At 37.2% G+C, this 16,418-nt stretch overlaps 1 protein-coding gene across 1 annotated transcript in view; it reads left to right on the top strand.

Moving 5' to 3' along the window:
- The window catches only part of LOC126470639 (leucine-rich repeat serine/threonine-protein kinase 1), a 375,607-nt gene extending 360,742 nt beyond the window's left edge, over window positions 1–14,865 (top strand). The window contains exons 43-46 of the mRNA XM_050098623.1: window positions 9,642–9,896; window positions 10,032–10,231; window positions 10,700–10,833; window positions 11,242–14,865. Coding sequence (XP_049954580.1) covers window positions 9,642–9,896; window positions 10,032–10,231; window positions 10,700–10,833; window positions 11,242–11,619 — 967 coding nt within the window. The 3' untranslated portion in view covers window positions 11,620–14,865. The remainder of the gene's footprint in view (window positions 1–9,641; window positions 9,897–10,031; window positions 10,232–10,699; window positions 10,834–11,241) is intronic.
- Window positions 14,866–16,418: the final 1,553 nt, after the last annotated feature.

Raw genomic sequence — 16,418 nt, 5'->3', positions numbered from 1 at the left:
GTTTATCCTAGCAGGTGCTGCAGAAATATCATGTAATCTGCTTTGAGACTCAGTGACACAATACATGTCTCCTTTAAAACCCCAGAACGGTGTTTGAAAATTAGATGCAGTAGTATGTAATTAACTTACACACTTTTTTAGTTTTTCGTCAACAGATTTTCATAAAATGATACTGGTTGCAAAATTTAACTGAAAGGAAGATCGTGATCTAGGTATTCTAGAAATCACAAATATTATGGATTCATGGGAAAGAAAAATATCGATTGTGAGATACTTGCATTGGAATCTGTCAATAGCAGAATGATAAATACTTAATTTTTCAGTAAATGGTCATAACATTAATGACCTATGAAGTAAAGCGGCTGTTGTATTGTGAAGCAACATATTCCCATTTCGAACCTAAATCTGTAGTATATGAATTTTTTGGAACAGTTTTTGTAAATGAGTAGGTCCCTTTAAATGGATTAATGGCTGTACATAAACACTGTCAGTTCTGCATATGAAGTGAGAGAGAAAAAGTTTACATGCTTTATTACAGAACCAATATTGAATGTGAGTTAGGAATGTGTGTGATGGATTTAGCTTCTAAAAATCAATTATTCAAAAATACATTTTGTAATCTACAGAGTATGATTTGTGTAGTCTATAAATTTTGTCATGATAGTAGCATTGTAAATGCATTACAACTATTAAAATGTTTAACTCTGCACCTGATGTCATACTTTTTTTCCAGATGTTTGGGTAACTGGTGCCCATTGCAGAATTTGAGTTAATGTCAAGGCTCTTTTCATCTGATATCTTTAATTGACAGTTTTGCTGCATGACCCTACATTTCAGCTAAAAGCAGTATATTTATGTTATGAATACAGTTTAGTATGTGGTGAATGAATTTTCCAAACTGCCATGTTAAAGTGAACAAAAATACATAATGAGAGGCAGCAAAATTGTGTTTATAAGAAATATGGGTTCATGGAAATCAGTGTACCAAGAAAGTAGAGAACGCAGCTAGAAATAAAGAACATAACCTTTCTAATTCAGCGTCAAAAATTGGGGTGGGGGAGGGGAAGAAAAGCAACTGACACTGTTAAGTATGAAACCAATTTTAGGCCATCGTATGGTCCGAGATGCCTTGGAAAGGGTAGGGAAGGAGATAATTTATTGTCTACTTTCCTGAACATGCCTCCACCATGTGTAAGACTGGACAAAATAAATAAAGAAGTTTCAGGTTCTGTATGTGATATTGCCAAATTTGCAAAGAAGAAATCAGTAGAATAATCAGTGAAAATTAATCAAAAAGAAATAGATATTGGGGAAGATACCATGATAGTGCATCTCTTGAAAATACTTTGGATCTCTATGTTTTTGTAGATGGGACCTGGATGAACAAGAGGCACAAATCTCTCGTTGTTATTACACCAGTAATTGACATTGATTCGAGTAAAGTTCTAGAAACTATATCTAAATACTTCCACTTATGTAACTCTCAGGCTCTCCCAGCTTGGGTAGTCAGGTGTTCTGGCAGATATCACCATCATACTTGCACAATGCTGATATGCGGCTGAACACCCGATGACACAAGATGTCACTGCCACTTATGTTCAACAAGAATAAAGTCAGTCTTATACATAAGAAGTCTAATTACTTCTTATTTTATTGTTATATCAATTTAAATCCTATTAAGTATTCTCTCTCTCTCTCTCTCTCTCTCTCTCTCTCTCTCTCTCTCTCTCTCTCTCTCTCTCTCTCTCTCTCTCACACACACACACACACACACACACACACACACACACACACACACACACACACACCTACCTTTGGAGCTACTGTCCATATTTCATTATTCTAAAATGTACCTCTCTGTTCATTTGACAAAAATCTCAGCAATTTATTTTGAGTATTTTGAATTCTTAACTGTATCATTGCAGCAAATTCTTCATAGCAACCAATGACGGTCACTACTGAAGGAACAATGGCAAAGGTTTATAAGATTCTGCATGAAAAACTTCAGGTTGAAAATAACTGCACTCATTGAATGTGTCCTCTTCAGACACCCTGAACAAAAAACTTAAAGTGCTTGTTGACTTCAGCTACAAAATCCTACAAAAAATCAGTTCTGTGCAATAAATAGCTGTGTTTAATGTTATAACTGGTGATGTAACATGGCTCTACTACTTCTACTTTTACTCTTAAATAAAACAGCACTCACATTTTTGGGACCTGTTAAAAGTGAAAAAGTGTGTGAAGTGTGGGAAAATACTAACAATGGAAAATCCAGATTAGTATGTAACAGTATTGTGAAATGGAAAGTTGCTAGTCACCATATAGCAGAGATACTGAGTCACAGATAGGCACAACAAAAAGACTGTCACAAATATAGCTTTCGACCAGTAAGGCCTTCGTCAAAATTAGACAAAAAAACACACATATACACACTCATGCAAATGCAACTCAGACACATGACTGCAGTCTGAGGCAACACTGCGAGCAACAGCACCAGTGCATGATGGGAGTGATGACTGGGAAGGGGGGGGGGGGCAAGGAGGAGGCTGGGGTGGGGAGGGACAGTAGGGTAGTGGTGGCGAACAGTGGCGTGCTGTGGGGAGCACGCAGGGATGTGGTGGAAAGAGGGTAGGGCAGCTATGAGCAGTCGGGAGGGCAGCGGAGAGGTGGGGAGGGGGGATAGCAGAAAAACAGAGAAGTATAAAGACGGGTGCGATGGAGGGATGAGGGCTGTCTAGTGCTGGAGTGGGAACAGAGAAGGGGCTGGATGGGAGAGGACAATGACTGAGGCTGAGGGCAGGAGGGTTATGGGAACGTAGGATATATTGCAGGGAAAGTTCCCACCTGCGCAATTCAGAAAAGCTGGTGTTGGTGGGAAGGATCCATATGGCACAGGCTGTGTAACAGTCATTGAAATGAAGGATGTCATGTTTGACAGCGTGCTCAGCAACAGAATGCTGCATTCTGTGTGGGCATGACAACCAACAAGCTGTCTGTCCAAATGAATGGCCACCGACAAACAGTGGCCAAGAAACAAATGGACCACCCTGTTGCTGCACACGCTGCCAAATATGATGTCCTTCATTTCTGTGACTGCTGCATAGCCTATGCCATATGGATCCTTCCCACCAACACCAGTTTTTCTGAATTGCGCAGGTAGGGACTTTCTCTGCAATGTACCCTATATTCCCATAACCCTCCTGGCCTCAACCTTCATTAGTCATTGTCCTCTGCCATCCAGCTCCTTCTCTGTTCCCATTCCAGCGCTACACAACCCTCATTCTTCCATCTCACCCAGTCTTTTTACTTCTGTCCTTTTCCGCTATCTCATCCCCCACCTCCACCTCACCACCTCTCTGCTGCCCTCCGTCTAACCTCCCAACAGCACACAGCTGCCCTACCCTCTTTCCACCTCGTCCCTGCGCGCTCCCCAACAGCACTTCTCTGCCCGCTACACCTACCCTACCATTCCTCCCCCTCCCCACTCCTGCCTTCTCCTTAAACCCACCCAGTCGCCACTCCCTTCATGCATTGATGCTGCTGCTCCCAATGTCGCCTCAGTTGTCTCAGATTGCTGTCATGTGTGTGAGTTGCGTTTGCATGAGTGTGTATGTGTGTGTTTGTCATCTAATTTTGACAAACGCCTTACTGACCGAAAGCTATATTTGTGACAGTCCTTTTGTTGTGCCTATCTGTGACGCAGCATCTCTGCTATATGGTGAGTAGCAACTTTCCTTTTCACAAGTGTGGGAAAAATATTGATCTGCATATTCTATGCAAAAGGTAGCCACATTGCTACCTTTATTGAGAATGAAGGCAATAGAGTAACTTCAATTTGGTGTCCTGGATTCTGTATGTCAAACTCTTCATATGCATAAAGGCAAAATGTCAGAATTTCGTTCTGACCTGGATCGTGTTGCATCTTGACAAATCACTAGCTCACCTCGTGGAAAATAACAATAGCTCTCCATAAGGAGACTCAATTATAGACACTTGTTCATCCATTGTATAGCCCTGATCCAGGTCCAAGCATTTTCCTCTTGTTCTCCAAAGCAAAAGAAACCATTTGTGGTCATCAATTTGAATCACCAAAAGGAGCCACCCAAGTGTATCTGTGGACCTCATAATTGAAGCCTTCATGCATTGGTTTGAACAGATGCAGTGATGCATGGAAAATCAGCATACTTTGAAAAGATGTATTGGGACGAGGTTTAAAAGATGATGATTAAGTAAACGTCTCAAAACTTTCATAGTGTCCTTCTTGTATGTTAAAGTTCAGTAAAATTCATTTGTAAAATAGTAGTAGTCCTAAGCAATAAACTAGTAATTAGTGATAAGGGGTCATAAATTTTCATGATTGCATCTACAAACATACACACATACTCCACAGGCCACCATGCGGTGCATGGTGGAGGCTCCATTGAACCACTGTTATTCATTCTTGTCCCACTTGCAGATGAAGTGAGGGAAGAAAAACTGTTGCTAAGCCTCTGTTAGAGCCCTAATTTCTCTCACCTTATCTTAATAGTCGTTACACAAGATTATGTTGGTGGCAGTAGAATCCTTCTGCAGTCAGCCACACATGTTTTCCAAACTTTCTTAGTAGTATTTTGTGAGAAGAATATCATTTTATCTGCAGGGATTCCCATTTGACTTCACAAAGCATTTCTGTAAATTCGCATATTGATCAGATCTATTGGTCAAAAATCTAGCAGCACAGCTCAGAATTGCTTTGCTGTCTTCCTTTAATCTGACCTGGTGGGAATAGCAAGCAGTTGAGCAGGACAAAAGAATGTGTCACACAAGTGTTCTGTATTTGGTCTCTGTTATATATCAGCTACATTTTCATACAATTTTCCCAATAAATTGAAGTTGAGCATTTGCCTTCCCTACAACCAACCTTATATGCTCATTCCATTTCATGTTGATTTGCAACATTACGCCTAGGTATTTAATCGACATGACTGCATCAAGCAGGAAACCATTAATACTGTTTTCGAACCTTACATGATTTATTTTCCTACTCATCTGCAATAGCTTACATTCTTTAACACTTAGAGCAGTCTGTTTTTCAATACATCAAACAGGAATTCTAAGTCATTCTTTATTGGATGAAGGCAAGAAAGTCACTCAATGATGACTATCCTGTACACAAGTGTGTCATCAGCAAACAGTTGCAAATTGCTGCTCGCCATATCTGTCAAATCATTTATATCATACTTTTCAAACTTTTTGGATCGACAGCTGTCTTGAATTGAACATTAAAAATGCACCGCTCATTTTTCAGTTTGATGTCTTACTTGAAGTGCGGGGTAAATAAACTTAAGTTTTGAAAAAAAATGAATGAATGAAGGTAGTTATTTCTTTATAAGTGTTGGCATAACACATTTTAATCAACTTTTAGTGTTATTCTATCTTATCCTCACAATTAAATCAAAGGTAAGGATGAGCTTGCTTCATCATCATCAGTTCTTCAAATGTCAGCCCAAGACTGGGAATTACTACTCGCATCTCCACATTCATTTCAACCAATTTCTTGCATTTACGACTATCAATGATGAGAAACCTACCTCGCATAAGTAAGATATTGCAAAAGATCTAAAAACTCTAAAGGCCTTGTTACTGGTTTGCTGGTACTCCTACTTCACCAAGCTCCAAAACTCATTCATTGATGAGGAAGTGAGTGATTTCAGAGTGGATTCTCAAGAGATATCAATAAATTGCTCTTGTTCTCCAGTGCTAAGTGTTGGTGGAAGTTCTGTACTGAAAGGGTCTTTGATCAAGTTGTGCTGATCTTGTTTTGGGAAGTGCTTCAGATAGTAATCACACAGTTCAATTAAATTATCCACAAACACAGGCTTCAATTCTTCCCACTGTCTTCTAAAACTGTGTGAAGAGGAGAGAAAACTTATCAGTTTGAGGTAAAGGATCCTGGTTCAGAAACTACAGGGGTGGAAGTTGTAAGAGTCTGACTTTTAACTGCATACCTTTAACTGCTGTGAGAACTTGCCCGTCTTTGCTGCTGTGAAATGCATCTCTTCTACTGGACCTTAAAAGCTATGAGATTTGTTCATCTTTGCTACTGTGCAACATATCTCTTCTACTGAAGAAGTTACCCATATTACTGGGCATTTTTCCTGTTACAGCCCATACTAAGTACTCCCAAAATTTGGAAAGCAAAGAGCTTGGAGTAGAGGAGTTCCATTGTTAGAGATCTCAGATTGATTTTTGCTTATAACTTACAACTCTGTCATTTCTGGACCAGGATCCCTTATCTCAAACTGATATATTTATCCTGCTCAATCATCTTTGACGATTTGTAATGAAATCATCCTTTGTATATTTATCATTCAATTTCCTGTTTCACAATACTTGTTTCTTTCTTTTCACAATACTTGTTTCTTTCTGAAGGCTGTGAATTGGTCTGACAGTTGCAGAATGTTGGTCTTACTACCTTGAAGAGATACAGTCAATGAATGGATTTTCGGTGGTTTCTCAAAGGTACACCAGCAACAAAATGTAGTCACCATTCTACTAACTTCTTAGTATGCAAGAGTTCCTCTTGAACAAGACAAAGATAAAAGTTATTCCTGAGTTCATACTTGCTTTTCAAAATATTCTTATGTGAAAGCCAATTAATAAATTAAGGAAATGGGCGACACACATCTGATGAAAACATCTCAACTTAAGTGGCTGACATTTAATGAAGTTAATTCACTGATTGTAGGATGAACGTCAAGGGCTCGTGCACTTCGACACCACTACTTCTTCGTGAATAAAACAGTGTGTACAGATGGCATTAGGAGTCTTGTTACTGATGAGAGCTTGCAATCTGATATAACAGCCTCCCATGCTGTGACCTCCATCTGTACTCACACGTACACAATTTTCCTAATTTATGTATTGTGGTACACAAAAGTGTGTGATATTTCAAAGAGGCCTGTTGCATTTGTTCCATGAGTTATATTCATGCAAAAAAGAAGATCTTTGATCGTTGTGAAATTTATTGTCTTGTGTCATCCACCATGTAACAAATTAGATAGGCATTATTGTGTCTTCATTCAGCTGAATAATGGAATCACCATTACATTTGAGGTTTTCAACCAATGGATCATTAATGTCATCAGTCATATTGAGTATTTGATTTAATAGTGTTGTCTGACACTGGCACACTTGCCAGCTGCTTAGCAGCAGACTCACCTACCATAATAGGTAACATGACCAGCTCCTCTCAGGTGCACAGACTTCTGTGAGTCCTTGCATTGTTGTGGGAGAGAGGAGGTATGTTTGTATTTTTGTGATGATGAACACTTTCATAGGCCACTTTTGGCAATACCTGTGTCTCTGATTAACACTCGCCACCCAGGACAGTGCAATGGTGTAATGGATTGCATTTCTTAAAAAGTCTTAAAGCCACTTGCATACCTGAGAACTTATCCAATATTCTGATACCTTAGGTAACAGGCTGCAGTGGGGCACTGTGTCAAATGTTTGCCAGAAATGTAGAAATATGAAATCTGCCTGTTGCCCTACATCCATGGTTTCCATAATATTATGCGAGAAAAGGGCAAGCTCAGTTTTGCATGAGCTCAATTTGTTTTTTGCCTCTCTTGTGCCTGACTAAGATTAAATTAAGACCACTGGATGTAATTTTTATTCCTACAGTGTTCCTACCACAATATTTAGTAACACTGCTGCATTTTTCAGATTCTGTGATGACTATCAAAAGGCACAAAATCATTTGTATTATTTTATTCTTGTTGATGCTACCACTGGACTAGTCATAATATTTGTCTCAAGTGCAGTGTGTAGAAAGAATGGTCCTAATGAATCCTGCTTTGAAGAATATATAGAACAGTTCACAGTGATAAGTGATTCAGAGTGCTGTCTGTAATGAAATGAACTGACTGGTGGGATAAACCCAAGAGTACCTTCTTTTGTGTTTATGGAAAATTCAATGCTATGCTAAGCTAAGTCACTGAAGAACTGTGAAGAAAAATGAACAATGTTAGCGCCTTGCTAGTTATGTGAGATGTCTTGCTCTTCAATATGTATCACAAAGATGGAAGTTGGAAGGTGTGAGATCCGGGCTGTAAGGTGCATGAGGAAGAACAGTCCCGTGAAGTTATGTGAGTTCTTTTCAGGTGCACGGACTTGAGAGTCCTTGCATTGTTATGGAGAAGAACAGGATTGTTTGCATTTTTGTGATGGAGTCACAGTTGCGTGCAACCATATGCCATGTGGGAGATTGGACAGGTTCGCACAACTTTGTTGCGATGGTCACAGCGTCCAATGACTTGCCGTGCTTTTGTTCACTGCCAGGTCTTTGTAGATGTTCTTCAGGCACCTGCAAAGGTCTATGACGCTGTGGTTTTCCACCAAAAGAAACTCAATGATAGCTCTCTGATGGGAACACACCTCTGTTATAGATGCCATTTTGAAGGCTACATATAGTGCTGCCACATCTGAGAACTTCATGAAACTTTGGGGGCTGAAGCAGGAATATTCCACAATGTCCCGGAACAAATTCAACATTTTTTCATCGTAAATTGGCCTAGGAAAAAACTGTTGCATTGCATATTAAAAACCCCTTGTATAATTTTTACTTCAATGCACTAAGGGGATTCTGAACAAAAATCACTGCACTGACAAAATTTTGGAGCTCAAAATTCTATCCCTCCTTCAAAGAACTCAACATCCTATATTTCAGGAAAACTATCCTTGACTACATATGGTGAATATCTTTAATGAATGAGTACCACTTCTTCCCAGGCAGTGTGTGTTTGTATGATGTGTCACCCATCAAAAATCTCTGGTACATGATTCATTGACAGTTTATTTCTTACATCTTCAAACTGCCACTGCTCATACTGTGTGAGCTCACATATAAATCAGAGAGAGAAAGAGTCCTCTAGGACATATCCAGACCCTCTAATTTGCAAAGTCAGAGATCATGTACAATTTTGTAATTCATTTGTGTCAATCATGTATATAACCTTATAAGCTCCCTTGTTCTTGGGAGATTATATGGGTTAATTAATGATTATTATGTTACAATCCTTTTGTTGTAGTTGACCGTGTATATCGAGACTTCGTTCATTGTTAAATGCAATGAAATGCCATGGTGTGGTACTAACTGATAGAGCTGCATTAAGAACTGATAAAATTTAACTTATTTCCTTTATCACATTGCATGAACACAAACACACTATTATTCAAACTGTGTGCCACTACTATTAAACACAGAGATAAATCATTTGCTACGCAACCACCTTTGGCTCACGCAGCCTACACCTTCCACAGCCTCTCAACAACTGCTTCTACTGGCAACTCTCTGTGCCACTGGGTACTGTCGCCCTCCAAAGAACAACCACTTACAGATACTACACACCAGTACCATCAAAACCTGTAAGATAAAAGTACATTTCAGTTGCATATATATTCATGTTACATTTTTCAGAAATGTTAGTGTAATTAAACTGGAGATTCTGTAACAAAGAAACAGCAGCTACATGCCCAAGTGTACAAAAAGAATGTTGTTTTAAAGTAATGGAATGTCACTTCATGTTGTTCTTTTGTATTGTGCGTGTAGCTCCAGGAGACATGTCTTGATTCTATTTATTTTGTTACAACCAATTTAGGGGGAGTGACTGTTGCAAGCTCTTCAGTTATGCACTTGACCCAGATGCACCAAAACCTGCAGCTGTCTGCAGCCTGGTACCTCTTCCAGAACTCCAAAGGGTCGCTATTGGACTTAGCAATGGCAGGCTATTTCTGGTTCGCAGTGATATGTTGCCTACATCTCCCACTATGGGAGAAGGAAGCTTTGTTATGACTGAGTTGGGAAGCAGCACAGCATTACATTCAGTTACTGCTGTTTTTAGGGATAATGGCATGTAAGTACTAGCTTTCTAACTAATCACATATAATGACACATTTTCACTTTAACTGATAATATTACTGTGATTATGAATCAGTTTGCTGTATTTTGTAACCATGAAAAGTAATGTCCCATACTGGTTTTCTTTCAGAGAGTGTGAACTGTGGTGTGGAGAATCTCAAGGAAGTATTTCAATATACACAATCCGAGACAATATTGTAATGGCCCACAAAATTATAAACCATTATGAACCTGTGATTGAAAATGTTAATGTATTAAATCTTATTTCTACCCATGTTCCAATATATTATGACAATGAAGAAGTTGTTGTTTGCTCTTACGTGTACCCAGGTATGACTATATAAAAATGAAAATAATCAATTTTTGACAGTATAATGTATTCGGATAGATAAAAATCTACTCACCAAGCAGCAGCAGGAAAACACACACATAAAAGGAGATTATACTATTGCAATCTTCGGAGCCAGTGGCTCCTTCTTCTGGCAGAATGATTGAAGGGGTAGGAAGACGGATGAAGGAGAAGGACTGGAGAGATTTAGGAAAAGGGGTAATTTCAGAAAAGTTATGTAGAACTGCTGGTCAGGGGAGACATACCAGATGGGATAAGAGAGAATGTTTCTGACTCAGAAAGCTTGCAATTGTATAACCTTTTATGTGTTTTCCTGCCACCACTTGGTGAGTAGATTTTTATGTATCTGATTACAGGTATGATTTTATGATTTTGTATTATCTCAGCACATATAAGTTACTAACTTAAAATCCATAATTAACAATTTTATGTATTCTTCTGTAACTTAGGGTGTGTTGTATATCAATGGGAAACAGCATCTCACACCATTGTCAATAAACTGGACTGTTCTAAGCTGGTTCCTTGCTCCGAAAGTTTGAAATCTATCAGTATTGAGGAACACCTGAGCCCAGGAAAGTGTCAGGTAAATTATTTTAATATTTCAGAATATATTAATCAGAACTTCCCAGGACGATAGTGAAAGAGATCAGAAAATGTTATCACATTGAGTCATCAAGCAGCAGCAGCAGGAGGAGGAGGAGGAGGAGGAGGAGGAGGAGAAGAAGAAGAAGAAGAAGAAGAAGAAGAACCCTCCAGTCTCATTTCATAAGCAGGGCTGCATTTTCCTGTCCACTACTTTCAATTGTCTTCATAGTTAGCCTTCTTGTCACATGCTATAATGAGTTTTTCTAGGCATTTGTTGTTAGCTTATTGCTTCAATATTAATATTTGTCCTCTCTTGACTTCTGAAAGAAAGATCCTGTTTTTGTTACTTAACTTTTTCAGACATAGGATAGGTGTTTATGTATGTTATGAACTTTATTTGTTACAGGTAACAAGTTTAGCCATATTAAACAGTGAGTTGTACATTGGTACAACATGGGGATGTATTGTTGTCGCAGAACTGTCAACAATGCGCCCAATTACCGTGTTTCGGCCTTATGAGGAAGAAGTGAGAGCCATCATACCTTTAGTGAGACTTTCTGCTGATATTACTGGTTTCAGAAATACAACGGAGGACTGCAATACTGGAAAAATTTCATATCCACTGGTTGCTTCAGTAGGAAAAGGTTACCGCAGCTTAATTTCGCGATACACTGATACTGTTGTCACACCTTCAATACAGAGTCCTACAAGTGTACCCGCCGATGCACGTAACCAAAATATGTATATAATTCTGTGGCGAACAGAAAATTGGGCAGCTGCTTAGAATCTCTTATTGTCATTTCTTGGGGTATATTTCAATTACCTCATAACTATAGCACAAATTAACGACCTCACCTGCTCAGAGTGAAAAATCAAGTGATCTTGAAGTAATCATATAGTGAAATTTATTGACTCGCAGACATTGAGTTTCTTTTCTTATTCTTATCAGTAGGATTTATTAATAAGAAATGATTGTGCACTGAAATCTTCAGTTGATATTATTGTGCCAGTGCCTCGCTTGACTGCTTGCCTTATACTTGCGATTTTTTGAGGAAAAAAATGTAGTAATGGTGTGAAAAGTTCATTTATTTTTGTTTGTTTAAATATTCAGATGCGGATTCCTTGTATTTAAGTTATGCTGCTTTGCAGCATTAATACTCGTCAGGTACCGCAACTAATTGGTTGTCAGTGCATAGAAAGGAGAAATGGGAAGTTTTCTCACTGCTCACCATTTTCTGGGTTCAGTATACTTATCGTAATACTTCTCCAGGTATTTGAATATATTTTCATAACTGTATATTTTTCGCTTATGAAATAATTCAGCAACAGTTTCAGTTTGTTCTGGAACACAAGCATTTAACAATATGAGTCTTACTTTGTTTCTAGTGTACTTGTCTGAAAATTGCCATGCATATACAAATGTATGAAAACTGACTATATCTTAAAAAGTGTGAAACTTTATAAGCTTTTTTTTTTAAAAAAAAAAAAGTTATATATCTTATTCTGTTCTGCTTGAACAAATGAGTAGTATACATATGTGTAAATATTAAAAAATTATTTTTTTAACTTTTCTCAGAATGTAATGCAGAATTGCAGGAATCTCATCAAACTATCAGTTAAATTTCTTTTATAACATTCAGTTCATTCAGGCTTTTAACACAAAGCATATTTTAACATTGCAGAAAACTGCAAAGCCATACTATTTGGTACACTACTTGTGATACTCTATACCGTTTATCATCTGATTATATCCTTCGGCCGCCCCAGAATGGTGGAACTGTTACGATGAAACATAATGATTGCAGTCTTCCTGTTTTCTGACAAGCAGATAATGTAAATGTAAATTAAAAATTAATACGGTCATTGAAAAGGAAGGTGGGGATAGTGCAGATTGGTACATGACGTGAACACCTGTCTGCAACAATTTCCCACAGTTGTATAATTCTGGTTTTTACTTTTGTTGTGAGATCAGTTATTAAAATTTATATATGCCTTCTGCAACATCCTCTGCACATTTGAAACAGGCTGTATGCTTTTTAAAGCAGGAATCTTCTGACTTTGGTGAGGACTTCCTGGAAAGTAACTTCTGTTAGGCTATAAATAAAATAATGGCTTAGCTAAAGCAAATTTAGTAGAAAAATCTTGTAAACTTCATCTTCTGTGCATAAAATTCTTTCACTTAAGATTTCTGGAACAGAACAAGTACAGAACTTGCAGTACCCGAAATATTTAGCACAACTTCATGTAAAACACTTCAAGAACTCTGTGGAAAGTGCTTTAACATTTCGGAAATTGTGAAATTTGTTCACAAATTTTTGTCAGTTTTTTTGTACCAGTTTGTTGTTACTTACAAGTGGACAGTCACTTCCATTGTCATCGTCATCATCACCTGTTTCATCATATTCAGTCCACTTACGGCACAAATTTTGCAATAAATATCAGCAGCTTTCAGATTTTTTGTTACTAAGAATCAAATTTCTTATTTGACAAGATGTTCAGTTATAAAAATGAGCTTGAAATGCTCATTTTGAATGGCTACTGTAAGCAAACAAAAAACAATGTGGCTTTCTCATTATCTCAGCTCACTGGCCTACTGCATTACATATGCTCCCCTCTTTTTCCTATGCTACTTTTCAATAATAAGTACTGTTTGCCATCTTTTTGCGTATGTTTTAATTAAATTTCTTATGAAGCACATATGAAATAAATACAAAACTGAAGGCATATGTAACAGACATTTAACACTCGTCAGGCAGTTTCATAATTACTACAAAATGTGATAAGGAATAGACGCACACAGAGTGCATTAAATATCCCAACAATCTGCACTCATTAAAATGGGTGACACTTTAGTTGTTAATTTAGCACATTTTGAAATAAGATTTCAGAAATCACAGCTTAATAGTTTCAGTAGCACATTCTGAAAGGTAATGTTATTTTGTTACTGACTTCCTGAATCTACAGTTTGAAAGTAGCTACCATAAAATAACACACACTCTCTCTCTCTCATTACGATGCATCTGTAGAATTTTTTTTGGTAGGGAATTACTTGAGTTTATTGCCACTGACATTTAAACTGTTTACAACAAAAATACATTCTTATTTGTAGAGCTTTAATTATATTGTTACTGTATTTATACAATTTTTTGTTCATGATAGCTCATTTATAATTAAGGCTTAGCAGTAGTATTTGAATCAAGTACCAATGCATAATTTCTTAACACTAGGTTCCTTTATCTTGAATGGGGAAAATATTTTGAGAGCATTTAAATGAAAAGCTTCCCCCTCAGAACAGATTTCAATGCAAGCATTTCTAAAGACTCACCATGTGTTGTTTACCTCAGCAGAGGATTTTTACTGTCCATTTGTAGCAATTTTTATGTGTTTTAAAAGTATTAATATTTTCTTTAAATGCTGTGATACCTATACAGCTGTAAAAAAAATATGTTGGCCCAAAACTTCAGTCCTATGAAATATACTAGAAAAGTTGACTTCACAGCTTTTTTTAGATTCTTGTGGTGTGATGATTACTGTGTTTGTAACAATTTGAACATTTTGTATTTATGTTATAGACTTAATTTATAAGAGAAGCTTGAAGCAGTACTGTTGTTGTTGACAGTAATCCTGCTGTAACATTTGTAAGTCTGTATATGGTTGTGCAAATTACTGAAGAATTTCTAAAGTCTGTATTTCTAGTCATTTCAGTTACTCAGTGAATCCCGTAAATGTAAAGTATTAAAAGCAGCACTGACATCCAAATATATGTTTGAATGGAACATATTTTAATGGCATAGTGATTGCACATCTGTTTGTAATACTTCAGAAAACTGTATCAGATAAGAGGAAATAATTTTATATGAATTGTTTACAGAAAAAAATGAGGAAGCAATTTTTGAGAAAGTGGTTCCTTTGTTGTTGATGTAAAGTGATCTCATTATTTTACCTGTTGTAAACTGTTGTTAATTAATGTAAATAATGATGTACATATTGTTTGTGCTTATAGTAAGCAATAAATTGTTCATGTTTCCAACTGTTGTTTACCTGTCAACATAATCTTTATTGAAGAAAAATTTTCACTAATATTTTTGAAGTAGCAGTGACCTTTCCTGGGTAACACTTCCTCTCCTAATGTAAATCTACAGATATAAAGTAATGCAGACATAGAGAGGTACTGGGGGAAGTACAACTGTGAGAGCGGATCATGAGTCATTCTTGGATAGTTTATTCTGTAGAGCACTTGTCCATGAAGGGGAAAAGTCACAGGTTCGACTCTTGGTTCACCATAAGTTTTGATCTGCCAGAAAGTTTCAATGCAGAAGTAATTCCAATAATTATCAGTGTTTGTTGTTAGTATATTTTATAGCAGTAGTCTGCAGCAGCTGCTTTGCCTATTAACATATAACTTTTTATCCACATTCCTTCGTTATGCGATTTATAGATGATGATGTCTGAATGATTGAATGAATTAATGCAGTACATTTTTCCATACCATATGTGCTGACTGCAGAACTGAACTGTGGGATGGAAGGTTGATAGCTTGGTAGAGAATAGGATGGGATGGTTCGTAAAGCAAATACAGGATAGTACAACAGCAGGAATAACAGTACAGTATTAATCAAGCAGAAACATCATCAGAAAATTCCATAATTCAATCCTTAACTATGAAATCATTTTTTGGAGATCAAATGCACAAGATATGGACACCATTGCACCATTTGCAAAGAAGTTTCATTTAAAAATTCGAAATGCATGTTAACTTCAATGATTAGAAAGTGTCCACAGAGGCAAAGTAGGTGATTGAACGAAAAACCAACCTTACATGTTTTCTGTGTCATGTCTGCCAGATTCCTTACATTTAGAACAAAGGCTTGTTGTGTATGAACTTCCCTATAATAAAGATTTGCACAGACCAAGAAATCACAGGGCATACTTTTTCAAATCAGTCTGAATTCTTGCTCTGTTTACAAGGCGTAAAAGGCACACGGTCATTTATCCTAATCCTCTGCTATAAGACAAATTCTACAGGATGTCTTGTCTGTGCCAAAGTCCCCAGAAGTTATTTAAGTCAATGCCAAGGAGTAAACAAGGCATCAAAATTGCACTATGATAAGGAAGATATGATAATCCATTTGAACTTTCCTTTTTGACACTGTAGCCACATCTTACACAAAAAAGTTCAGAATGATCTCATTTATAAATTAAAAGCTTTAAATATTCAAGTAGAGCTGTTAGCATCCAAAACAAAAAATAGGACCTCCTCTACAAACCCACCGAGATCTGTGTACAGCTGCACAGGCATATGTAGTTCCTGATGTACTTTCTTCAACAACAGGAGCTTATATCCTGCTACGGCATTTCCTTTATAATTCAACTAGTGGTATTTGTTTATGCATATTACACTCGGTGTGGTGAGAAATTCTGTTAATGCTCGCCATAAAAATGTCACTGGATTTACACCAAAAACTAAATTTCCTAAGATATTTGGTGCGAAGGTGAAATAAAGAAGTGATATGTGGTACAAGTTTTGGCCATACAGTGAATTCAACAGGAAGATCTACAAGGGAAGCTTTATTGGATGTTCGA

Source organism: Schistocerca serialis, chromosome 1 (assembly GCF_023864345.2).
Source record: "Schistocerca serialis cubense isolate TAMUIC-IGC-003099 chromosome 1, iqSchSeri2.2, whole genome shotgun sequence".
Classification (NCBI taxonomy): domain Eukaryota; kingdom Metazoa; phylum Arthropoda; class Insecta; order Orthoptera; family Acrididae; genus Schistocerca; species Schistocerca serialis.
Note: the sequence above shows the minus strand (reverse complement) of the source record. Positions and strands in the feature narration are given on the sequence as shown.